General features: G+C 35.9%; 1 protein-coding gene and 1 pseudogene across 2 annotated transcripts in view; one reads left to right on the forward strand and one right to left on the reverse strand.

The window, feature by feature from the left end:
* Positions 1-41: 41 nt before the first annotated feature.
* Positions 42-26120, forward strand: part of NSL1 (NSL1 component of MIS12 kinetochore complex) — a 64012-nt gene continuing 37933 nt past the window's right edge. For both annotated transcript variants that reach the window (XR_009613522.3, XM_060643866.3), the window contains exons 1-4: positions 42-286; positions 3734-3809; positions 7514-7644; positions 9221-9275. Coding sequence is in view for 1 of the 2 variants with exons in the window: in XM_060643866.3 (XP_060499849.1) it covers positions 53-286; positions 3734-3809; positions 7514-7644; positions 9221-9275 (496 nt within the window). In the remaining variant the exon portion in view is untranslated. The remainder of the gene's footprint in view (positions 287-3733; positions 3810-7513; positions 7645-9220; positions 9276-26120) is intronic.
* Positions 8645-8740, reverse strand: LOC132686968 (U6 spliceosomal RNA; annotated as a pseudogene).

Consider the following 26120-nt stretch of genomic DNA (forward strand, 5'->3'; position numbering starts at 1 on the left):
AGACCCCGCCCTTCCGCTCCCAGAGTTCCCGCCCGCGATTCAAACAGGAGAAATGGCGCGGGCGTCTGTGTTGGTGGTCCCTTCCCCTCCGAGGGACGTGGAGACAGTGGCCGGGGCGGACGACGGGGCATCGGTCGCCGCCACCTCCCGAGAGGACTTTCGGGTGCGCTGCACCTCGAAGCGGGCCGTGACGGAAATGCTAGAACTGTGCGGCCGCGTCGTGGAAAAGCTGGGGGACGCGCTGCCAGAGGAGATTCGGGAGCCTGCGCTGCGAGATGTGCAGTGGGTACGGGCCCAGTAGCCATCTCTTGTTTTATCATTCCCTTGACCCGCACCGTCTGAGGGCTCAGAAGGGGCCTACGCCGGGCTTCGCAAAGTTAGCGGTGCCGCCCGCTCGCGTAGAAGCGGCCCGAGAAACGCAAGGGGACGAGATAGATGCTAGTGTCAGCCGGGTATCGTTAATCGCTTAAGGCTGGCGCTGTCCAGTAGAAAAATACAAGGAGCTATGTATGTAACTTGAAATTAAAGGAAGGAAAAATAGGTGAAATTAACTTTAATGATATGTTTCATTTAGCGCGCTCTGTCTGTATCCAAGATACCGTTTTAACTTGTCATAATAGAAAATGAACGAGAAATTTCATATTCTTTTGGTAGTACTAAACTTTCCAAATCTGGTGTCTTACATTTAAAGCTCATCTCCTTTCGGACTAGCCACATTTTAAGGCCTCAATAACCACAAAGTGGCAGATGGCTCCCCTATTGGACAGTGCAGACATAGACTCCTGGAAAGGGTAATCCTGGAAATCAGTCAGTCACTAAACTAGGCCTTTCCATTTCCCTGTTTCAGAACTTCATGTAAAGTCCGCGAAAACATTTTCTCTGTAAAGTCTAAAGTAGATAAGGAAGGGGTCTTGATTATAAACTTCAGTGGCCCTCAAAACATTTCCCCTTCCTTTCTCATATTTTGCAAAGCCCTGAAGAAGCTTTTTTTTGGGGGGGGGGGGGGAAGACACAACAGATAGAGGGATTGATACCACCTGTCTTCAGGAAGCACACAGTCTATCTGTTGGGGGGGAAAAGTTCAAAAACTCATTCACACTCTGTGAATGACCACAGTGCAAACAATAAAAAAAAAAAAAAAAAGGTTAAATGGAAGAAGGAAGGAACAGTGCCTGGGTAGTGATTCTGTGTTCCAGTTTTGTGTAGAGTAATTCTGCTACTACCTTCTTGCAAGCAAGGGAACAATAATAGAGACATACCTCAGGACCTTTTTAGTAGTTTTTGGGGAAAGACTGTTTCATTGCATAATGATCTTAGAATTTGTCCCTTTCTAGGAAGTGCTAATGTACTTAGAACATTTACTTTACAGAAAAAAAAGGAGCTTGGCTTAACCTATCATACCTTATTTAACGGATGATTAAGTGAATTAGAAGATAAAGATTTGAAGACTTAAACTACCAAGGAATTTATTGTGTTTTATATTAAGAGCAGGTAAAAGGCAGAGGCTTAAGTATGCTGACATATCTCTTTAGCTAAAACCACATAATGTAGTAATGGAAATTTGAAAAAAAAATTGGATTGGGGCAACCAGGTAGCTGTCAGTCAAGCTTCTGACACTTGATTTCTGCTCCTGTCACAATTTCAGGGCTTGCAAGTTCGAACACCGCACCAGGTCCTGTGCTGACAATGCAGACCCTGCTTGGGATTCTCTTTCTCCCTCTCTCTGTCCTTCCCTCGCTTACACTCTCTCTCTCAAATAAACTTAAAAAAAGACTAGATTGATATGATTTTGCAGTGAAATGTATCACAGTTTGTGTTCTGAGATAATCTTTGAATGACCATGTATAAAGTAAGGATTTTAATTTATAAAACCTTTAAAGTGTATTTAACCCATAATTATCAGTCATTATTTGATTTATGCTTATTTTTACTCATACAAAATGTGTAAAATACATTCTCATAGTAACAAACAGCATAAAACAAAAGTCTGAATTCCTCTCCCCTATCCCTCTTCCTTCCTGGAAGTAACTTACTATTATGGAAGGCCTGGAGGGTGTAATCCTTCTATACTGCCCCCCCCCCCTTTTTTTGTTAATATTTGTTTACTTTTGAGAGAGGGAGAGAGAGAATCCCAGCAGGCTCCACACTTTGGGCACAGAGCTCTTTGGGGTCTGGATCTCACAATGGTGGAATCATGATCTGGCCCCAAATCAGGAGGCAGACGCTTAACTGACTGAGCCACCCAGGCACCCCGTCTGTACCTTTTTATGGTTTTACATCTCTCTCTCTCTCTCTTTGTTGTTTTAGTTTTTTGTTTTTTACGTTAATAGTGTCATGCTAATGTAGAAGGTTAGCTTTTTTTTTTTTCTATCAAATATGTCTTTATTATTTGGCAATGGTTTTTAGAGATATACTTCATTCTTTTTAAGTGTTGCATGATATGGATATAGTATATTTAACCATTTTCCAAATTGTGATTTAGATTTTATTTTCCCCTCAATGTTTCACAATTTCAAATAGTGCTTTAATAAATATTTCTAATGCATTTTTTATGTTTTTTGGGAATAGTTCTTTAGGATACTTTGCTAGAAGTGAAATTGTTAGGTAATAGGGAGTGTGCATTTAAAATTTTAATGGTACTATCAAATTCCTTTAGTCCTTTATTTTTTAATGTACACATTTTTAACCTTAGAAAAAACAGACTAGTACAGTGGACACCCTTGTATCCATCACCAAATTTAACAGTTACCAAAATCTTGTTCCACTTCCTATTTTATTTATTTATTTTTTAAGTAGTTTCCACACCCAAAGTGGGGCTGGAACTCACAACCCTGAGATCAGGAGTCACATGCTCTATAGTCACATGAGCCAGCCAGGTGCCCCATTACACTTCCTATTTTATTTTACTTTTTATTATTTAAAAAAAATTGTTTTTTAAGTTTATTTATTTATTTTGAGAGGGGAATATCAGCAGGGGCTGAGAGAGAATCCAAGCAGGCTCTGCACGGTCAGCAAGGAGCCCGATGGGCTCAAACTCACAAACTGCAAGATCATGACCTGAGTGGAAATCAAGAGTCAACTGACTGAGCCACCCAGGTGCCCCTACACTTCCTATTTTATTTTATTTTTGTATATTTGTTTTTAAATGTTTATTTATTTTGAGAGAAAGAGAGAGCATGTGTGCAAGCATGAGAGGGATAGGGAAAGAGGGGGACAGAGGATCCAAAGCAGGCTGTGTGCTGATAGCAGAGAGCCTGACATGGGGCTCTAACTCACCAATTGTGAGATCTTGACCCTAGTCAAAGTCAGATGCTCAACCAACTGGCCACCCAGGTGCCTCTACACTTCCTAATTTAAAGCAAACTCCAGATCTCATGCCATTTCATCTCTGTATATCTCAGTGTACATCTCTAAAAAATAGAGTCCTTTATGAAGTAGAAATTAATTTCACTATCTTTTAAGCATTTCTTCCCTGTTGTTAACACCGACGCTCATTTAGCAGCATATGTAGGTAGTGCTTATACCTTTGAGATTCAACTGACTCTAAATCAGAGTTAAAATGTAGAAAGAATCAATGACTGATGGAATAGTACTTAATTGAAAAGAATATACTAATAAGCTAATCTACTTTTCTTGATATTATTTACAAATCTGAAATTCTTATTTTGAAAAATGTTTTAATTCAATATTTAAAGTTATTTTTAGTGACTTGAGTATTGTGAATTTATTTCAGACCTTTGAATCAGCTGTGCAAGAGAATGTCAGCATTAATGGGCAAGCATGGCAGGAAGCTTCAGATAGTTTTATGGGTATGTGTATTAACTTCTTCCTTGTGTCATTTCTGAGTTATTTTTGTAGCTAACTTTATTTCAGATGCTAATTTTAATCCCCATTTTCAGTGTCCCATTTAAAAAATTTCCTTCACTAGGGGGATGGGGGAAGGAAATGAATCTAAAAGACTATGGAAGCCATAAATCTGAAGCAAACAATACAGTAGGTACCTTGATTCTATATATATGCTATTTGGCATTCTCAACAAGAATCTGATTAATCTTTGAAAGTACCCTTGTTAGTAGTTTACTGGAAAATACTGTACGACTATCTCCAGACAAAAAAAAAAAAAAAAAACAGGCCCAGAGAATTTCTGTGATTAAGACCTTATAAATCAAGTTGTAGTTTTACAGGCGATCCTTAGAGTAGATAGTGAAGGACCCTTAGAAGTATGAAGTTAAATTACAAGAGTACCATGTAAAGTATGAGGTAAATATATGGAGAAACCTCCTTAAAGACAGATTATTTTCTTCAAAGAAGATTTGATTGTACTAACGATTTTGACGTATCTGAAGAAATCAAAGTTTTAATAGAAAGTGCTCAGTGTAGGAAGGACAAAATTAGTAGAAAAGGAATGATCTATGTGGGAAGAGAGGCAGAATTTTCCAACAATGTCTGAGAGAAGGACTACCCTGACAAGAGGGTCAGAGTGTCTTGTCTTTCCCCATAGTGATGTTAGAGATGCTGACCAGCATAACTTGGTATCACTGCTTGATATCACTTGATCCAGTTATACTCTTGAGCTGATTGCAAGCCCATCAAGTAACCTCTGTGGTTATAATTTTTCTTCTCAACGTTAAGATAATACTTTGCCCAGAAAATTTCATGTCTAATCCTTGGGATTATTATAGTTATCTCTTCAGAGTCACCGATGTTCACTTTCTGGTGTTATATGTTAAAATGGTAAAAGCAGTAACATTAGATTTCTCAAATATCAGAGTGATTGCCAGTTAGTAGGGGAGAGGAGGTGTATCACAATCACCTAAGAGAATTTTCAAACTACACAGCCTTTACTGTATCTTTATCTGACTCTTGTTCTGTGAAGTCACTTTGGAATTGCTTTATTGTTTGCTCCAGGCTGCCTTTAGCAATATGATTCATCAATTTATAGATTAAGATATGTATTTTCTAATAAATTGGCAGCCTAACTGGAGTATGATTATTCTTTGTTCCTTTTCCTCCTTATAACTGTGAGGGGAAATAGTTGAGAATACTACAATTTTACCTTCTTTCATGGGCACTTGATAACACCAGGCATTATACCAAATTCTAGGTCGTAGATGAGAATACCTGGTCCTTACCATTTAGGAATTCATTGTTAATGGAAGGAAATGGACGAAGAATTACTATACTGTTTGGGAAGGGGGAGAAGACCTAACAGAGTGGATTGTTATTAAATTAAATGCATTTAATAAATGACAGCATGCTGGATGAAAAGGAGGAAGGACATATGAAGCAAAGAAAACAGCATACGCAAAGGCACAAAGGAGTGATATGTTTGGAAAATACCAAAAATGAATTGGGGAAACTAATGGCAGATGTGGCCAGATAGATAAATTTGGGCCATATCACAAAGAGCCCTGAGAGTTTGCTGAGAAATTTGCATTTTATCCTGTAGGAAATGGAAAACCAGTGGAGATTTTTAAAGTAGAATTTACATGAAAAGCTTTGTGTTTTAGAAAGCTACCTGCCCGCTGTGTAGGGGTTGGATTGGAGAAGAGAGAAATTCAAGGCAGGCTGATCTTAGGGAAGTTATTACAGTAGTACAGTAAAAGGTGGTGAAGACTTGCCCTAAGTAGGAAAGGAGAGAAAAGGGTTCAAGGGATATTCAGCAGATAGAATTAAAAGGATTTGTATCTGATCTAATACACAGAAGCAGTAAGTAAATTTCACAAAGGAGAGGGTTTTTTTGTCTGTTTTGTTCGCGGGGATCATTTTAGAAATGAGTGGAGAAATGAAAGAATGAATGAATATACAAGTGAAATCAACCTTCTCGTTTCCTCTGTAACTACCCTGAAAGGACTTGATTTTCGGTTTGACCAGGTACATTTAAGAATTAAAGTGTAAGTTCCTTGAGAGCAGGGGCTATATTTATTTTTCTTATCACTATATTTCCAACACTTAGCTTGGCACATAGTAGGTACCTAGTAAATACTTGTTACATTGGGTGACAAAATCCTCCCTCCTCAAATTGTTTATACATTTCAGTTTTGTAGCTTTATCATTAGGTGGCGCTGAGAAACCACTTTCCTCCTACATACAAGATTTAGCTGGGGGACTTTTTTTTAACTGTGAAATAGTACATTATTATTTCAGGCTAATGATTGAACTTTTTAAGTGGATAAATTAAAATTTAGGGAGGGCTGCCCACTTAAGTGAGTATTCAAAGTAAGCAATGGCTGATTTTCTCATAATACTCTCAAAAGAAGTAATTTAGTTGGACTTAATGAGTATTTGTTACATGAATGAGAGATACCTGATATAGGTCATTAATCTTTACCCAGTATGTATATATATATGCTGATATATATCAACAATGTTTGGAAATGTTTCCAAAAATATGTATATTACTATTTCAGACTTCTTAAGGAAGTTTCTACTCAATAAAATAGATACATTTCCAGCATAGACTTTGATACAGCAGAACACATGTGCTGTGAGGCCAGTTAAGCCAATGGCCTAGCTCTTTAGTATTTTTAACTACTTATTCTTTAAGATGATTTTCAAAATAAGGTTGATGTACCATCTGCATTCATTTCATCCGGGGTGTCTAATTTTGGGACTCCATTTCAGAGGCCTTTGTTGAATCAAAATTTCTGTACTTCTGACAAGGTCCCCATGTGATTTTTCATTCTGCTGAAGTTTGAGAGTCACTATTTTAAAACAGGAAAGCAATGGATAACATAGTTTTAGCTAAATCAAAGAAATTCTAAAGTCACTGTGTCTCTTACTTTTTCTTACTATTTATCCAGTTGTGTCTATTTCAGATTTACCAACTCTATGCTACTGTCACAGCTTTGGTGCAGCACACAATAAACTCAAAACATGTTAGGAACTGTGACATTAAATGCCCTTTACAGTCTAGTTCTTTTGTAATTATATCATCCTTCTTTCCTTATGCTTTATCCTGCAGCCATTTAGAACTTTTAGAACAGTTTCCCCAAAACTCTTATGATCTTGCAAATATAGTTTCCTCTGACTAAAATGCTTCTCTCTGTATTTTTTCCTACATTTTTTTTAATCTAATGGATTTACATTTAGATTTCAAGGCTCAGCTCAAATGTTACTTTCTGTTTAAAGTCTTAAATTCCCCAAGCAGTGTTAGTGTTCCATTGTTCTGTGTCTGAATAGCATTTTGTTCATACCTCTGTTGAATTTATCAAGTTGTTTTGTAGTTTCCTGTTTCTTCCAGTGAACTGTGATCCCTTAGAGAGCAGGGATCACGTTATAGTCATCTTTGTATTTTTCTGATTTAGGCCTAGCTTCCCATAGGTGCTCAGTAATTGATTTTTCAATGAGTAAATGAATTAATCACCAAAGTGGGGGCATACATTAACTTACCATATTTGTTTTTCTTAATTATTTTTTGTTTTCTAAATTTAGCTTATCTGTATTACATTACTATATAGACTATAACCAATGTATTTTAAGAAAATTTTTAATATTTTTTCTCTTGAAATAGATTCTGATATCAAAGTACTTGAAGATCAGTTTGATGAAATCATAGTAGATATAGCCACAAAACGTAAGCAGTATCCCAGAAAGATCCTTGAATGTGTCATCAAAACCATAAAAGCAAAACAAGAAATTCTGGTAAGATGATTTATCTTTGAGAGAGTAAATTTTGTGTCATGTCTATTTTACTATAATAAAAAAATTAAAGTATAAGATCTATGTGGCATAAATGACATTTTGTTTTCTTTGCCTTTTCTTCCTCAATTACTACTGTTTGTCTCTTGCAAGATTTTTTCCTATTCTAAGTCATACTAGATTTTAAACACAGCTGGTTTTAAAATAGAATTTGAAGATGAAAGACTGACAATGACTTTACAATTCTGAGACCAAGAAGGCAAAATAAATTTATCTTTTAAGCCTTTTCTTTCTGTGTGTCATTTGTGTTTGCATATTATTTGTGTATGTTTATATATTTTGGAAGACCCTTTAGTTAAACTGATGATGAAGGTTGAGTACCTGTTCATAACACCGAAATTTGCTTTATGAATTGTGTGTAATTTGTTTTGCTCCAAAAGTCATGATGGGACGAGGGTAGGTTTGCTGGGCATGCCATTGCCTCTGGAGTGAGAAATACGTGTTGCTTTAGATTATGTTATACTGTTTGTCATTAATTTTTGAAATTAGCATACTTTCACGTATAAATCTTCTTGTTGCTTTTTTTGTCAGGAATTGTTTTAGACAGTAAAGATGGTTACTTTACCTAAAACTTTTAGTCATTATTCCTTGAGAAAAAATATAAGCAGAATTTTTCATTTATTTTCTGCCATAACAGTTCTCAAAGAAATACCCTACTCCATTCCCCCCCACTGCTTTTTAATGTTTCCTAGGGAAAACATTCAAAATGTATTTACTTTCTCTCTCCCTACTACTACCCTCTTCTTTCCTGGAAAGAAACCTAGTAATCAGTATTGCATAAAAGAGAGAAAGTTAGCAGGCCTGGGTGAAATGGAAGTTTAAAAACTGATGAAAAATGGATGGATGGGGTAAGGATACTAAAGACAGCTCTTTTAGAAAACATTTTTGTCTCCTGCTGGCTTTGGACAGGAGTAAGGCGGAAAATTTTCCTTTTTCTTTTTGCTGAATTGTGGATCCTGTTCCGTGTCATCCTTGTGCAAGGGCCGTGCTAGTTTTCTGTACTGTTCCAGTTTTAGTATATGTGCTGCCGAAGCCAGCAGGTGGGTCCTGTTTCTGTACTTCCGCTCTTAGCAGTCCCAGCGTATCAAAAGGTGTGTAGGCTTTAGTGTGCTGACATGGTAGCGTGAAACAGAGTTGCTGTGGACATAGGAGCTCTGAGTCCCAGACGCCTTAAAAGGAACTTTTGAAAAACAGTCTGTACGTAATTTGGAGACTACCTTGTCCTTTAAATTCAAAATCCAGTCTCCGTGCCTTTAATTTGCTTGTTCGCTTTTCTTCAGCGTTTTTAATGGTGCTATTTCTTAGTGTACGCAGTAGGTGGCACTACTGTAAAAGACTTAGTTTGTAATTCAGACTCACTTTGAACTTTTCGCCTCTCCAGCACATTTCAGCATCTCTCCCCGCCTCCAAAAAAAAGAAGGATTCTACTGACTAATAGTATATGTGCTTACATTAGCTGAAGGAAATGTTTATGTGAAGGATTAAACGATTAAATCTGTTTAATTTATATTGTGTTTAGAAGCAGTACCACCCTGTTGTACATCCATTGGACCTAAAATATGACCCTGATCCAGGTGAGTCAGTGTTCATTTGTGGTACAAGTGAAGCATCGCTTGTAATTTTTATGAGTCCCTGATACTCTTTTAAAGGTGTCAGCGTGAAGGGTATCTTCCCTTTGATGCTCTCACTACCAGTCATTTGTGTTTAGCTCTTCACCTAAGATTATGAGAACTTGCTCCAAACATACTGACTCAGGATCTCCAGGAGTATCTGAATTTGTGTCTGAATTTGTATAAAGCTCTCCCTTGACCTAGACCATTATAAAACCTTTTCAATCTCTAACTTCTATTGTAATACCCTCCCATTTCTAGCTGCTACTGTACTATCCATTCTTTGAATTACAGCTAAAGTTATACTATTAAAGTTTCGTAGTGTCACTTCCCACGGTGATAACCATCATTGGTTTCTCATCATTTACAAAATAAAATCCAATAAAAATCTAATGTTGAACTTAAGAGATATGCATACTTGATATACCTTTGAACTCAACTCTGTTTCCATTTAGATGCATCCTTTAAAACACAGAGAAATAAAATTGATACAAATTTATGTAAATTTAGCAATAGAATTTGCATTGCTAAACATGTGGATCTATATATTTTTTTAAATGCTCTATTCTTACATTTAAAAATTTGAAAAGATTTTCCTAAGAGACCTTTTGGTATTTTCCTTTGGCACTCAGAAGTACCATTTCTGAACTATTAGAAAAACAGTTAAGACCTTGATTTATTTGTATGGGCTATTTATACTTACAGCTTTGAGTAGTTAATCTTTGTCAAATTGTGCACTACTTTCTAACATGTCCCCTACCGCTCCTAAACCTCCTAAAGCCAATGAGATAAACCAAGAAGGGGATATACAAGTGTAAAGATACTCTGAAGTTTGTTAAAATCACAGCATTCACTGTGTTTGACAAATAAAAATTAACCTGGGACCTAATGCTTAATTGTCATGCTCACTAAAAAGGGGAAGTTGCCAAAATGCAGTGATTGACATATGCTTGTTTTGAACAACATAAAAATAATAATTGATACTCGTGGTATCATAATTACCCAAGTATTACTTTTTTTTTTTTTAATGTAAACTCTGTGCTTAACATGGGGCTCAAACTTAGGACCCCAAGATCAGGAGTCACATGTTCTACTGACTGAGCCCCCCAAGTATTACTTTTTAGATATAGTTAATTTTCCTCTGAAGAAATTTCCAACCTTTTATCTTAAGAGGGAAAACAAATTTACTTAAATGATCTTTTGAAGGTCTATGTGATTTTATTCTTACCATTCCAGTTATGTAGTAATAGTGGAAAATATCCTCTGTATCATATGATTCTGACTTCAGAATTAAGCAGAGGAATAATTAGAATCTGTGTTTTGGATAAATTTTGAGATTTTGTCATTCTACATTTTCATAATGTTTATAAACTTAGAATAGCATAAGTTCTTTAAGCATAGCAGAATTAACTTACAGTTTTATTAACTGTATATTTTGGGGCAAGTCCCTTGATTTCTTTAACCTCAGTTTCTTTATGGTGAGTTCTGCATTTGGAGCCTGATGCTTTAGGTGTTAATCCCAGCTCTGTCACTAAATATTATAGCATTGTTCTGCCTATATTATAGCATTGTTCTGCCTACTTATTGAGGTTGTATTACCAATCACAAGAGATGAGGAGTTCTATAATATAGAACTAAAATACATAAGTACAAGTTTGTAAAGAAATACGATATAATAATAACCTTATTATAAATCCCATCATTTATAGTGGCATACCTTATGATACTGTGTAGCTTATAATACATCAAACTGGTAAAATCATGCAAAATTAATTAAAATGGCTTAGCAGGAAAATAGAAAGCATAAATTTGTATAGAACCTAAAAGTCTGAATAAGCTTCATGGGAAAACTTTTATGGGAACTTCTTGAAAGTTTTTTTCTTTTTGTTAGAGTATTAAATGATACTAAATTTATTTGAAAGCTGACTTTTTTTTTAAAGTTTATTTATTTTGAGAGAGAGAATGTGAGTAGGGGAAGGGCAGAGAAAGGGAGAGAAGGGGAAAATCCCAAGCAGACTCTGTACTGTCAGTACAGAGCCTGATGCAGGGCTCAAACTCACAAACTAAGAGATATGACCTGAGCCAAACTTGACAGTCGGACCCTTAACTGACTGAGCCACCCAAATACCCTGGGAAGAGTTGATTTTTTAAAAATTCTTGAAATATTTCGAACATATAGAAAATATGGAATATAACATAACGAACATCTTTGTTGCTACCACCCATATTTAAGGGCTGTTCACATTTTTGCCAAATTTGTTTCAGACCTTTTTAGAAACTAAAAGCTATGGATATAGTTGAAATGTTCTCTTTACTCCCTCATCATCCTATCCTGCCTTCCTCTTACTTTAGAAGTAATCACTATCTTCATGCTGAGTGGCTCTTTCCTATCTGTATTTTTATGCTTTTACTTTATGGATGTGTAACCATAAATAATATGTGGCATTTGTTTTTAAATTTTTATATAAATTATATCATACTGATCATATTCTGTAACTTTTCCCCTCTTGACATTGTACATATTCTTGCCCATATTTTGCTAATAATTGTTACTGTAAAGCCTTCTATATGTGTGTATATATATATATATATATGTATATGTATATATATTATATGTATATGTATATTTGTATATCTGATATATACATATATACACATATACACATATTTAAAATTTTTTTTTGCCAATTTGATAGGCATTCAATAGTAAAGGTTGAGTATACTTTCTTATGTTTCCTACAGTTTCTTCTGTGAGTTGCCTCTATTTATATTCTTTGCCCATTTTTCTGTTGAGTTGTTTGAGCTTTTCTTATTCACTTCTAAGAGTCATACATACAGACACATATCCATACACATGTACACATATTCTGGATTGTTTGGTTATAAACACTGTAAATACTTGCTCTCAATTTTTGGCTTGTCTTTCAACTTTATTTATAATGACCTTATATGTAAATTTTAATGTAATCAGATTTACCAGGTTTTTCCCCTTATAATTTGTTCTTTGAGTGTCTTTAAGAAATCCTCTACCCAAGTGACATAAAGGTCCTTTGATATTTATTGTTTCGCTTATCAAGTTTAGGTCTTGTATCCATCTGAATTTTTTTTTTTAGGAAGGAATTTAATTCTGATAGCCAGTTGTCCCAGCATCATTTATTGAATAATAGTTCCCCCCACCCCATCTTTTCTCCACTGCTTTGTAATGTCACACTCTAATATGCTAAGTTTCCATATATTTGGGGTTTTTTTCTGGACCCTTTTTTTTTTTTAGAGAGAGAGAGTGTGTGTGCAAGCAGGGGAGGGGCAGAGAGAGAGAGAGAGAGAGAGAGGGAGAGAGGGAGAATCCCAAGCAGGCTCCATGCTCAGTTCACAGAACCCAACATGGGGCTCAAACTCACGAACCGTGAGATCATGACCTGAACTGAAATCAAGAGTTGATAACTGGTAACATTTTGGGATTACATATTATAATTGAATATTGCTAATGTTTAAGAACACCATTGATTTTTATTGTTGAACTCTTATTAGTTCTAATGGTTTATCTAGTTCTAATTAGATTTTTTAAAATGTAGATAATCGTACCATTTGCAAGTAATGATGAGTTTTGTCTTTTTCCTGCACATCTTTTTTTGTCTTATTACATTGATTAGAATCTCCAGTATAATGGTGACTAGTAGCAGTGATAGTGGTCATAATATTTTAAAATTATGAATCAGTGTATAATTTTATTGAATACTTTTTTGCCCCAACTGAGATCATATATTTGTTAACTAACTTTATTGCAGGATAATTTACATATAATAAAGTACATCAATTTTATGCATACAGTTTGAGTTTTGACAAATATATACAACTATGTAACTATTACCACAATTCAGATCTAGAACATTTTCTGCCACTCATAAAGTTCCCTTGTGCCCTTAGAGCGTATGCTTTTTGTCTCTAACTCTGTTAATATGGTAAATAAACATTGACAGATTTTTCTGTTGGTTATCTTTGCATTTATAGGGAAAACCCCATTTAGTAATATATTTTTTCTTTCATACACTGTGGAATTAAGTTTGCATATACTTTATACTTACACTTTGTTTAATATATTTACCTCTAGTATATTTGCATCTGTAGTCACCCACACAAAATGAACATGTGCTGTTTAAAACATGCTATTCTGGGGCACCTGGGTGGCTCAGTCCATTAAGCATCTGGCTCTGGATTTTGATTCAGGTTATGATCTCACGGTTGGTGAGTTCGAGCCCTGAGTTGGGTTCTGGGTTCTGCAGCGTGGAGTCTGCTTGGGATACTCTCTCTCTCACTTTCTATCTCTCTGACCCTCTCCCAGCCATGCCCTCACATCCTCTCTCTCTCTCAAAAATAAGTAAATTAACTTAAAAACAAAACATGCTATCCTTTTCTAATGTTGTCATCAAGGTTACACTGCCCTCATAAAACAGTTTGTAAACATAGAGGTTATTTGCTCTTTGAAAAGTTGATAAGATTCATCTATAAAACTGTGAGCCTAGTGGGTGGTTGGGTGCTATTTGACTTAGCCATTGGCTAGGTATTCTAACCATTAATATACTTAATGATTATTTATTTCTTCAGTTTTTTTTTTCTTGAATTGATTTTGGTAATACTTGTTTGGAAAATATTTTGGTAGTATTTGTTTCATCCATGTGCTTAGTCTGTTGGTGTGAAATTGTATATACTAGCTGCTTCTATTTGAAAAATCTCCTCTGCGTATGATTATTTTCTTTCTTAACATTGATTATGCTTTCTCTTTTTTCGTAATATCTTGCTTTAGGTTTTGTTTGTTTTTACAGTCTTTTCAAAAGTCACCTTTTAGTCTGTCTTTTTTTTTTTTTTTTTTTTTTTTTTTTTTTAAGTTTTCTGGTTCCTTGAATTCTGATCTTATCTTTAGTATGGTCTTCCTGCTTTCTTGAGTTTTCTCTGTAATTTATAGCTTCTTGAGTTGAACACTTTGTTTGAGAGTTATTTTTCAATAAATACATTGAAGGCTGCTAAGTCCTGCTTTAGCCATATTTCCAAGTCTTGACATGTCTAGCTCTGAGTACTTTTTAGTTTGCAAATATAGGTGTTTTCTTTGACTACTTTCTTTCTCTCTCTCTCTCTCTCTCTCTCTCTCTTTTGCCTTCTATCATGTTGGTAGAATTTTCTTTATTCTTTTTTTTTCTGGTTTGGAAGCTATATGCTGTGTTTCTTTTCTTTTAGTGTTACCTATAAAATTTTAGCACACTAGAATTCTAAAATTATCTAACATAGTGTGGAGTTCTTCGTTATTTCAAGTCCCCTTCTGTACAAGACAAGGACCTTATTACACTTTACCCACTGAAAAAGCACACCTCTTCCTCAATGTTTTTCTTTGTGTCTAGAATGTTAGTTTTTCTTTTATTAAAAAACAGTTTACTCATTACTACTTTTCTGCACTCAAGGATTAAATTTATCAACAAAATTTTCCAAATTCTGTGATTACTATTTCTTGAATCTCATGACCTTCCTTCTAGGTTCACTATCCTTGCTGATGTGCTTCTTTAGGTATTTAAGTAAAAGTCTGAGGGTGGTAGACTCTCTTAGTTTTGTGGGTTTTTTTTAATGTTTATTTTTCAGAGAGAGGGAGAGCATGCACATGCAGAGAAGGGGCAGAGGGGAACAGAGGATCCAAAGCAGGCTCTGTGCTGACAGTAGTGAACCCAATGCGGGGCTGAGCCGATGTTGGACCCTTAACCAACTGAGCCACCCACACATCCTGACTCTCTTAGTTTTTACTTCATCCTAGCTCTTGAACTGTATTGTACTTACTTTCATTTACCATAGGGAATATATTACATCCTTATCTTTGGCACTCATGTTTTGGATGGCTTTATTGAGATATAATTTATATATTACACATTTACACATTTATTTATTTATTTATTTATTTAATTTTTAAAAAAGATTTTATTTTTTTCTTCAAGTTTTTATTTAAGTTCCAGTTAGTTAACATACAGTATATTATTAGTTTCATGTATAGAGTTTAGTGATTCATCACTTACACCCATTATTTTATTTTTAAGTAAGCTCTACACCCAGTGTGGGGCTCAAACTTAGCAGCCCCAAAATCAAGTCTCATGCTTGATGGACTGAGGCAACCAGGTACCCCTCAATTTACATTTAAAGTGTACAGCTCGATGGCTTTAAGAGTTATACAACCGGGGTGCCTGGGTGGCTCAGTCAGTGAAGTGTCCGACTTCAGCTCAGGTCATGATCTCAGTCCATGAGTTCGAGCCCTGCGTCGGGCTCTGTGCTGACAGCTCAGAGCCTGGAGCCTGCTTCAGATTCTGTGTCTCCCTCTCTCTCTGCCCCTCCCCTGCTCATGCTCTGTCTCTCTCTGTCTCAAAAATAAATAAAAACATTAAAAAAAAATTATACAACCATCACCAAAATCAATTTTTTTTAAATTTTATTTTAAATTTTTTTAAATTTACAACCAAATTAGTTAGCATATAGTGTGACAATGATTTCAGGAGTAGATTCCTTGAAGCCCCTTAACCCATTTAGCCCACCCCCCCTCCCACAACCCCTCCAGTAACCCTCAGTTTGTTCTCCATATTTATGAGTCTCTTCTGTTTTGTCCCCCTCCCTGTTTTTATATTATTTTTGTTTCCCTTCCCTTATGTTCATCTGTTTTGTCTCTGAAAGTCCTCATGTGAGTGAAGTCATATGATTTTTGTTTTTCTCTGACTAATTTCACTTAGCATGATACCCTGCAGTTTCATCCACTTAGTTGCAAATGGCAAGATTTCATTCTTTGGTTGCTGAGTAATACTCCATTGTATATATATACCACATCTTCTTTATCCATTCATCCATTGATGGACATTTGGGCTCTTTTCATACTTTGCCTATTTTTGATAGTGCTGCTGTAAACATTGGGGTGCATGTATCCCTTCAAAACAGCACATCTGTATCCCTTGGATAAATGCCTAGTAGTGCAATTGCTGGGTCATAGCGTAGTTCTATTTTTAGTTTTTTGAGGAACCTCCATACTGTTTTCCAGAGTGACTGTACCAGCTTGCATTCCCACCAAAATCAATTTTTAAACATTTTTATCACTTCAGAAAGAAATCCCTAGCCATTCTCTCCATCTCTCATCTCTTTCCCCTGGCCCTAGGTAGTCACCAATCTCTTCTTGTCTCTATAGATTTGACTGTTTTGGACATTTCATATAAATGGAATCATGCAATATGTAGTCCTTTAAGAATGGCTTCTTTCCATTAATATAGTGTTTTCAAAGTCCATCCATGTTGTAGCATGTATCACTACTTCATTTCTTTTTATTGTCAAATAATATTCCCTTTCATGTATATAATTTTTATTTATACATTCATCAGTGTAGGGATTTTTTAAAAAGTTTATTTATTTTGAGAGAGAGGAGGTGGGGTGGGGAGAGAGAAAGGGAGAGAATCACAAGCAGGTTCTGCACTAAGCTTGGCGCAGGGCTTGAACTCACAAACCATGAGATCACGACCTAAGCCAAGGTCAAGAGTCAGACACTTAACTGACTGAGCCACCCAGGCATCCCAAGACTCTTTTTTTTTTTTTTTTTTTTTTTTTTTTTAATAAGCTCCATGCCCAATGTGGGGCTTGACTCATGGCATCAAGGGTTGCATGCTCTACTGACTGAGCCAGCCAGGCACCCCCAGTATAGAGACATGTCTCTAGTTTTTTTGTTTGTTTGTTTGTTTTTGGCTATTGTGAATAATGCTGCTATGAACATCTGTGTACAAGTTTTGTGTGTATATATACTGTCTTGAGTGTATATAACTAAGAATGGGGTTGCCGATAACTCTGTTTAGCTTTTTAAGGAACTGCTGAGCTATTTTCCAAGGCAGCTGTACCATTCACATTTCTGCCAGGAGCATATGAGGGTTCCACTTTTTCTGCATCCTCACCAAATCTTCTTATGTTTGTCTTTTTGTTTATAACCTTCCTAATAGGTAGAAAGTGATATCTCACTATGATTTTGATACACATTTCTCTGATGATTTTTAATGATGAGCATCTTTTCATGTGCTTTTTGGCCATTTTTTTTTAATCTCCATTGGAGAAATGTCTATTTAAATCCTTTGACCATTTTTAAATTGTGTTATTTATCTTTTTATTGTTGAGTTGTAATTGTTCTTTAATATTCTGGAAACTAGTCCATTATCATATACATGATTTGCAAATACTGTCTCCTATTCTTTGGGTTGTCTTTCACTTTTTTGATGGTATTATTTGCAGTACAAAAGTTTTAAATTTTGGTAAGTCAAATTTATTTTCTTTCTTTTGGTTGCTTACACTTTTGATGTCATATCTCAGAAACCATGGCCTAATATATGGTCGTGAAGATTTATACTTGTGCATTCTTCTAAGAGTTTTATAGTTTTATCTCTTACATTTAAGTCTTTGATCCATTTTGGGTTAATTTTTGTATATGGTGTGAGATGGGAGTCCAACTTCATTCTTTTGTATATGTACGTATAACTGTTTTCAGCACCATTTGTTGAAAAGGCTATTTTTTCACCTAATTGAATGGTATTGGCAACTTTGTTGGAAGTCTGTTAACTGTAATGTGCAAGTTTATTTCTGGATTTACAATTCTGTTTCCTTGATCTCTATATCCTTAGGCTGTTTGATTATTAAAGTTTTAATAAAGTTTTGCAGTTAAGTTTTGAAATCAGAGAGTACTTTGATTCTTTTGTTCTTTTTCTCCTTTGTTCTTTTTCAAGATTGTTTGCCTCTCCTGGGTCCCTTCAATTTCCATATGAATTTTAGAATCAGTTTGTCAATTTCTGCAAAGAAGCCAGCTGGCGTTGGCATAGGGATTGTGTTGAAATTGTAGGTTAATCTGGGTGTAAGGCTATCTTAATATTAAGTTTTCCAATCCACGAACAAAAAAATGTCTTTCCATTTATTTAGGTCTTCTTTGATTTTTTTCAACAAAGTTTTCTAGTTTTTAGCACTTCTTTTGTTGCATTTATTCCCAAGTATTTTATCCTTTTGATGCTAATGTAGTTGGAGTTTAAAAAATTTTTATTTTCACTTTGTTCATTGCTTTTATAAAAGAGCGGAATTGATTTTTATTTATTGATCTTGTATATTGCAACATTGTGGAACTCATTTATTCTATTATTTTTTTAGTGGATTCTTTAGAATTTTCTATGTAAAATATTATATCATCTGCAAATAGTGATAGTTTTATTTCTCCTTTTCCAATTTGGGTGCCTGACATTCATTGTTGATGAGAAATCTCCTGAGACTCTAAATGCCATTCTTTTAAAGATGGTCTGTTTTTTCTTTCCTGACTTTTTAGATTTTCTCTGTATTCTTAATGCTCTGCAAGTTTACCACAATGTGTCTAGATGTTTATTTTTATTTATCTAGTGTATTGTTTGGTGTGTATTTTTTCTTATTTTTTTAACATTGTAAATGACTTTATTGCTTTTTCTTGATTATTTTAAAATACATTCACATTCTAAAAATGTTAAAAGATAAGAAACACATTATATGAACATACATAATTATTGCTTGACTCCCATACCTTCAGTCCACCTGCAGATTTTTCTGCCCATACCTTGAGAACATATTACAAATTCAGCCACTTTCCACCAAATCCATTACTACCTCTCTTACCCATATTCTCTCAGCAGGATTACTTCAATAGTCTCCTCTCTGGTTTCCTTCCTTTTATTCCAGTTTTCCACACAGCATCCCAAGGATTCTTTTTAAAGCATAATCAGGTCATGTCACCCCCTGCTTATCACTCTGTAGTGACTCCCCATCCTGCTTCCGTGGTCTATAAGATCCTCTCTGACCTGGGCCATGGCTGATTCTCTGATTTCATCTCTGACTTTGGTCTCTTCTCACTGCCACCTTTCCTTATTGTGCTGCAGCCACACTAGCATTCTTGCTGTTTCCCCAAGGACGTGCCACACACTGGCCCTGTGTCTTTCGCACTGGTTCCTATCTGGCTGTTCCCTGGTTCCTATCTGAAACCACCTACCTGACTCACCTCAGTCAGCTCTCCGTTCAAGGCGTTACTTCATCAGAGAGGTCTTTCCTGACAACCTATGTCACATCCCCGTCTGACCCCCTTGCTCATACTCTGTCCCCTTAACCTGCTTTTGTTTTTTCACCACTTAACTATAATTTCTATTTATTTTATTGTCTTCATCTCTCCCCCCACTGTTTTATAAACCCCCTGTGAACCAAGACTTTGTTTTGTCTACTACTATATCCCTAGCTAGCTCTCTACAATCATTATCTGACATTTTACGCTCAAGAAGTATTTGTGAAATAAATATACAATATTATGTATGTGTATGTATATATATACACATATATGTGTTTGGTATATATGTATGTATATATATGTGTATGTACATATACACATATATATGTGTGTATATATGTATATACATACATAAAATTATGTATACATGTATATATATCATGTCATACACTTAAAAAAAAATAAGGATAGCATTCTATTTTTTACTTTTTGTTTTTGGCCTCCTCTCAGATATACACTGTTAACTTGGTGCGAATTCTTTTATCCATTTTTCTCTACTCATATAATCATACAGGAGTATATATGCACTGGACATTTGGGGCATTATATATTTTACAGAAAATTGATTCGTGTATTCAAATTATGTGCAATTTACTCTTTTAAGTATATGGTGGAAGTCTTCCAATTCAACTGCCATAAATCTTTGTTAGTATTTTAAATTATATTTTTGTAATTAGTTTTTGTGCTAATTAGTTTTATAATTAGTGAAAGTAAGTTTAATATGAAATTTAAAATAATTGTGTATATATAGTAGTAAATGAAAGTCCTTCCAAGTCTGCCTGATCCCACACACCTTCAAATAAACAACTACTTTAACAATTTGATATGTCTGATTTTAGATGTTTATCAGTTTATTTGTTTTTTGTTTGTTTTTGGGGGGGGGGTTTGAGAGAGAGAAAGTATATACCTGTGTGAAGTGTGTGAGCCGGGCAGGGGCAGAAGGAGAGGGAGAGTGAGAATCTTAAGCAGGCTCCACACCCAGTGTAGAGCCGGACGTGGGGCTTGATCTTATAACCATGAGACCATGACCTGAGCTGAAATCAAGAGTCAGATGCTTAACCGACTGAGCCATCCAGGTCCCCCATTAGATCTTTATCAGTGTATTTGTATATGGGCAGACAGGCACAGGGAGGTTTGAGTTATTATTTATTTATTTTTAATTTTTTTTTACATTTATTTATTTTTGAGAGACAGAGACAGAGCACAAGTAGGGGAGGGGCAGAGAGAGAAGGAGACACAGAATCCAAAGCAGGTTCCAGGCTCTGAGCTGTCAGCACAGAACCGGACACGGGGCTCGAACTCACAAACGTGAGATCATGATCTGAGCCAAAGTCGGACGCTTAACGGACTGAGCCACCCAGGTACCCTGAATTATTTTATTTTTTTTTTATTTAAAAAAAAAAAATTTTTTTTTTTTTAACGTTTATTTATTTTTGAGACCGAGAGAGACAGAGCATGAACGGGGGAGGGTCAGAGAGAGGGAGACACAGAATCTGAAACAGGCGCCAGGCTCTGAGCTGTCAGCACAGAGCCCGACGCGGGGCTCGAACTCACGGACCGCGAGATCATGACCTGAGCCAAAGTCGGCCTCCCAACCGACTGAGCCACCCAGGCGCCCCCCGAGTTATTTTTTTTTATGTAAGTATTATGTAATACATTCTATGACTTTTTTTTCACTCAACAGTGTAATAAATAGTTCAACTCTATTTTATTCATAATTTCTTTGTACACACACACATAATTTTATTTAAATATATATATTTGAGGGGGGTGGGAGTTTTTGTTTTGTTTGCTTCCTCTTTCCTCCCATCTTCCACTCACAGTTCCAAGTATATTTTTAATCAGAAGACTCCTATCTTCTAGAAAATCTTTAACCTAATCTTTGAACTTTGCTTCTTTATCATTTCTTCTATTTTTGTATTATTCTCATTTTTATTTGATAATTTATTTTTCTGCTGTCATGTCTATTATGATTTCCTTTAGCTATGAGAGGATCCTAAACTTTTAAAATTGTTTTCAGATTGCTCTATTTTTATGCCCTCTGCAGTAAATTTCTCACCTTCCAATCAGTTATATTGGCTGTCATTCATGGTTGTGATTTTTTCATGTATTTTGGAATTTTGATTTGCAAACACTCTTTCATTAAGATTATTTATGTGCTTATTTTCATATTGTCACTGCTTCCCCGCCCCCCCCCCCCCCCCCTTCCTGTCTGGTAGTTGTGTGGTTGCCTTTCATCTGCTCCTGAACAGTCTCAGGCAAGAGCCGATCTTGCATTGGCAGCATGGGGCCCCTGTTCCAGTGTACTTTAGGAGATACTGAATCTAGTCACTAAGTCAGCAGGCAGCTTGGTCCAGGCCCAGGCTTTGAAATATTATCTGCCTCCCATCACTTCTAATGTATGCGTCCGCTCCTGACTGTGGTTAATGGCAGGTCTTTTTCAGGGTAGGAAAACTCAGTATCTCAACCTGTGATTTCATACTGCAAAGTTGACTCTTCCCATTTCCTGCTCCTCTGGAGCACTTTGGGCCCCTTTTATGTTACAGGAAGCAAATTCCTAGTTACCTACTGCCTACCTACTGTCTGCCTACTGATGGGTCTGCAACTTTGGCCTGACTTACAGCTTTTTCTCTTCTACTTCTTTTGGTTCATAGAAATGTTTGTTTTGTATATGCTTTGGGATATGTCTTTTTAATTTTCTGTATTTATCCCATGATATTTTGGACAAAGCTGGGGAGTTTTGTGAATGTCCAAGAACAACTTGACCAGAAGTCTACTCTTAAAAACACAGAGCTTTCATTCCTCTGCTGAAAATTCTAAAATCTTCCAATTAAAAAAATATATGGGGGTGCCTGGGTGGTTCAATTGGGTAAGCGTCCAACTTTGGCTCAGGTCATGATCTTAATGTTCATATGGGTTCAAGCCTCACGTCAGGCTGGACAGCTTGGAACCTGGAGCCTACTTCAGATTCTGTCTCCATCACTCTGCCCTCCCTTGCTCACACTCTGTCTCTCTCTCAAAAATAAAATAAAATATAAAAAAAATTTTTTTAAAATCAAATATGTGTACATATATGTACATATATAAAATACATTTCAAACTTCTTAACATTCCCTTATGTGATCTGGCCCCCACTTTCCTTTTTGCTGTAGACCTATGGTCCACCTTTCAGTTCTTTGAAAGTGCCTCACTTTCACACATGCTTTTTCTTGGTGCTTCTAAAGGTGGCATCTTCTTTTCTTTTCTTACGCTTTTAAATGGTACCTCCTCAGAGAGATCTTTCCTAACCACCCTAATGACAATAGCCTTTTCCCAGTACTCCATCATAATACTTGTTTATTTCTTTAATAGCACTTGTTTACATTTGTGAATTTTCTTGTTTATGGTCTCACAAAAGTGAAAGTTCCATGAGCTTTTTTACTTTGTGTTTGCATTCTACGTGGCCAGTGTATAGCACCATGCTCAATAAATACTAAGCAACTGTTATTCATCCATGTATTCAATATATTTATTGAAGGTCTACCATATGCCAGAACTGTTTTCACTGTGGAGGAGATAATGGTGAGCAACACAAGCAAGGTCCCTGCTCTATGGAGCTTATGTTCAAGTGGGAGAAGAAAAGTACAAATAAATATAAAAGTAAACAAGTAATCAGTGAGAGGGTGATGTGTTTACGTTGAGAAACTTTCTGAGGAAGTAACAAGAAGGAATTTGTCTTATGACAATCAAGAGGAAGAGCTTTTCAATCAGGGAAGAGCTAGAACAAGGTTCCTAAGTCAAGACTGATCTTGAGTATTTATGGAATAAAAGACCACTATGGCTAGAGTGGGGGGAATAGAGAGGAAGAACATTACAGGAGAATGTTAGAGACTTGGCCCAGGCCAGCAAACACAGGCTAGGAGTGTGAAAATATATGGTACCTTAAGAGAGAGACATCTCTTGAGTACTAAAGATGCTGGTGAGGAGCAGGTGGGAGTGGATACAGAGGAATATGTGTCTGCTACCCAGAAGGTGTGTTCAACAGTTATGTTCAAGTTGTAGCAAAGGGTTATCTTCTAGAACGTCATAAATCACTGCTAGTTTTTTGTTTCGTTTTCACCAGGGGTGCTACTTTTCAATTCATGGTTCTCATTCATGCCTTTGGTTATCCCTTTAGAAAGGGATATCCTTTGGTATGCATGCTTGCTCATTTGTGCACATAAAATGCATTGAAAACAGAAAGGAAGACCTCAGTTAATGCTTTTTTGCTGGATGTCTGAATTTGTGCAGGCTTTTAGTTGTTCATGTTTCCCAGTTTAGTCAGTGCAGTGACCTGAAAGCAAAACTAGGTTGATTACCCAATCTTTCATTTCCACTTTTTCATTTCCCTATGTTTTAGAAGGCAAGTGACTAGGGAAGGCAATGTCCTCAAGGGTGCCTAACTTCCACATTTTTAAGAGCAAACTTTTTTTTTAATATCCTTGCAGCAATCCTCTGATTAGTTGTCTACCTATGAGTTTTCGTTTGTCAGTTATAACCTTTTGTGATCCTATTAGTAAAACTAATAATTCCTTCTATATCATCTTTTTTTTTTTTTTTTTAAGTTCTTTGATGTTAATTGAAAAGACTGCCTTCTTCCCCCTGTCCTTCACTAAACATATAGTGATGACAAGGAGCTATTTTAAGTTTCTCTATAGTAGACTTGATACTTGCAGTTCTTTTGCTGACCCTACAAGTAGAAGACTTAGAGATAGTTCCTCTTCTTCCCTAATAATTCCGGCTTGCTTAAGCCACTGCCAGAATATTTACAGGTAGTAACCCGCTTTCAAATGGTTATGTTTCAGAAGTTCTTATTTAATTTGAGCTTTGGAATTTGAAATACATTTTCCCCCTGAAAAAATTCGCAAGTGGTATTTTTATAAATGGGTAAGTTTCTAGGCTACCCTTTAAAGACCATTTTTTTCCTGCAATGTAGCTGAAATACTACACATTAATGTTGAAAAATATTAGGAAAATCACATTTCAGATGTACATTAGTTCCACTACAGATGTTTAAATAGGATTTGGGGGGAACGGTTTGGATCCCTAAACACCTTTGCAGTGAGAGGGAAGTGGTGTCACAAAGATGTTCCCATGAAAGCTATGGAGAGAAGGCCATTGGGAATGCTTCTAGAGGAAGCCCATCCCCAGTCTCCTACATGGCAGGTGCCAGCTCTCTGCATGTGATATATTCTTAAGTCAGATGTTTGTGTAACAGGGGTACATACATGCTCTTACTAGTGAGAAGTGAAAAATTGATTTAAAAATATTGAGTGAGGGAGTGAAAGTTTTATATATTTTGAAATTTTCTAAGCAGATATTAATGTTGGAAAATGCTATTTTGATGCGTTTATAGGCAACATATTCACATATGTTAGTGATCATTTTTAATGGTGTGTTTGTTTTCTTCCCTCTTATAGTGCTTTTTAAAATCTTTGTGTGCTTGGTTTTTTTCCTAAAATTATTGATGTTCCTTAATTTTCAGTGAAAGGAATTTAATTCACTTAAAAAAAAAAGAAGGTACTGTAATGTTAATAGTTAAAGCAGAGTTAACTCTAGAATTGTTCTATTTTTAGTTTTTACCAGACATAATTTATTTTTATTTCAAGAGATTTTTAATATGTTAGAACTAATTTTTGACCATTTGTTATATTCTTGTGAGTATAGTATAATTCCAGACAAAATGGTTATTTTGGAAAGTTACATATAGGACATAAAAGAGCATGTGCTTTGAATTCTAGGAAATGTGGGTTCTAATTCTATTCTAGATCATTTCTCAGTTCTCACAGCTCTGTTTTCTTATCTATAAAAGGAGGCTGATGAAACCTGCTTGCCTCACAGGGTTACTAATGGTAATACACAAGATTGATTGTTAATGGATGCCACCCCACACTGCTACAGGAATGGGCTGTTGGGATTAAGTAGACAGTTACTATGCCATTGGGTTTCTCTTCTCTGTGCTCCTATTTCCTTTTCATAGCCAAGTTTCTCAAAGAATAATCTACAGTCATCAGCTTCACTTTTAATCTCTCACTTTTGTCAAGAAATCAGTAATATTTAGTATTTATATTGTTATGACTATATAAGTGTTCTTCAGTATGAGTCAGGTAATCATTACTATGAGTATATTTCTTTCTTGAACAGCTTCCCATCCTCCTTCAGAATGATAATGGCTTTATTTTTCTGTTTGGTTTGTTTGCTGTTGTGTCTATCACTAATTCTTTCCCAAACACTTCACTAGAACTATAAAATTCCTCTCAATGTGGTAAACACTTTAGGTTATCCATCAAATCCATTTGAAAACCTTTTCCTTTTTCTTGGAGATATTCCTCTGGGAGGCTTTTGTCTTCCTATTCTAAGCAGGACTCGTTGCTCTCTAGGCCTGCTGCAAAACTTTTGTCCCATTTGTCCCTTTCTCATCATCCTAGGAATTTCCTGTACTTCTGTTTTGAATCCTGTTTCCTGGTTCCTGTGTTTTCTTCTTTCTTGATTTATTCCCTTGTTTTGGTGTAGCACATCCTTTACCATCCACCTCCTATTCCCACTTACCCCAGCCATCCAGCGCCAGGTCCTTTTTTAAGGCAACTCTTAGAGCACCTCTGAAACTTGTACTTTCCTTTCAGTTTTCCTGTTGGATTGACCTCACCCCTCTTTTGCCTCCACAGCGCACTCTTATCATA

This window comes from Panthera onca, chromosome F1 (genome assembly GCF_046562875.1).
Source record: "Panthera onca isolate mPanOnc1 chromosome F1, mPanOnc1 haplotype 2, whole genome shotgun sequence".
Taxonomy (NCBI): domain Eukaryota; kingdom Metazoa; phylum Chordata; class Mammalia; order Carnivora; family Felidae; genus Panthera; species Panthera onca.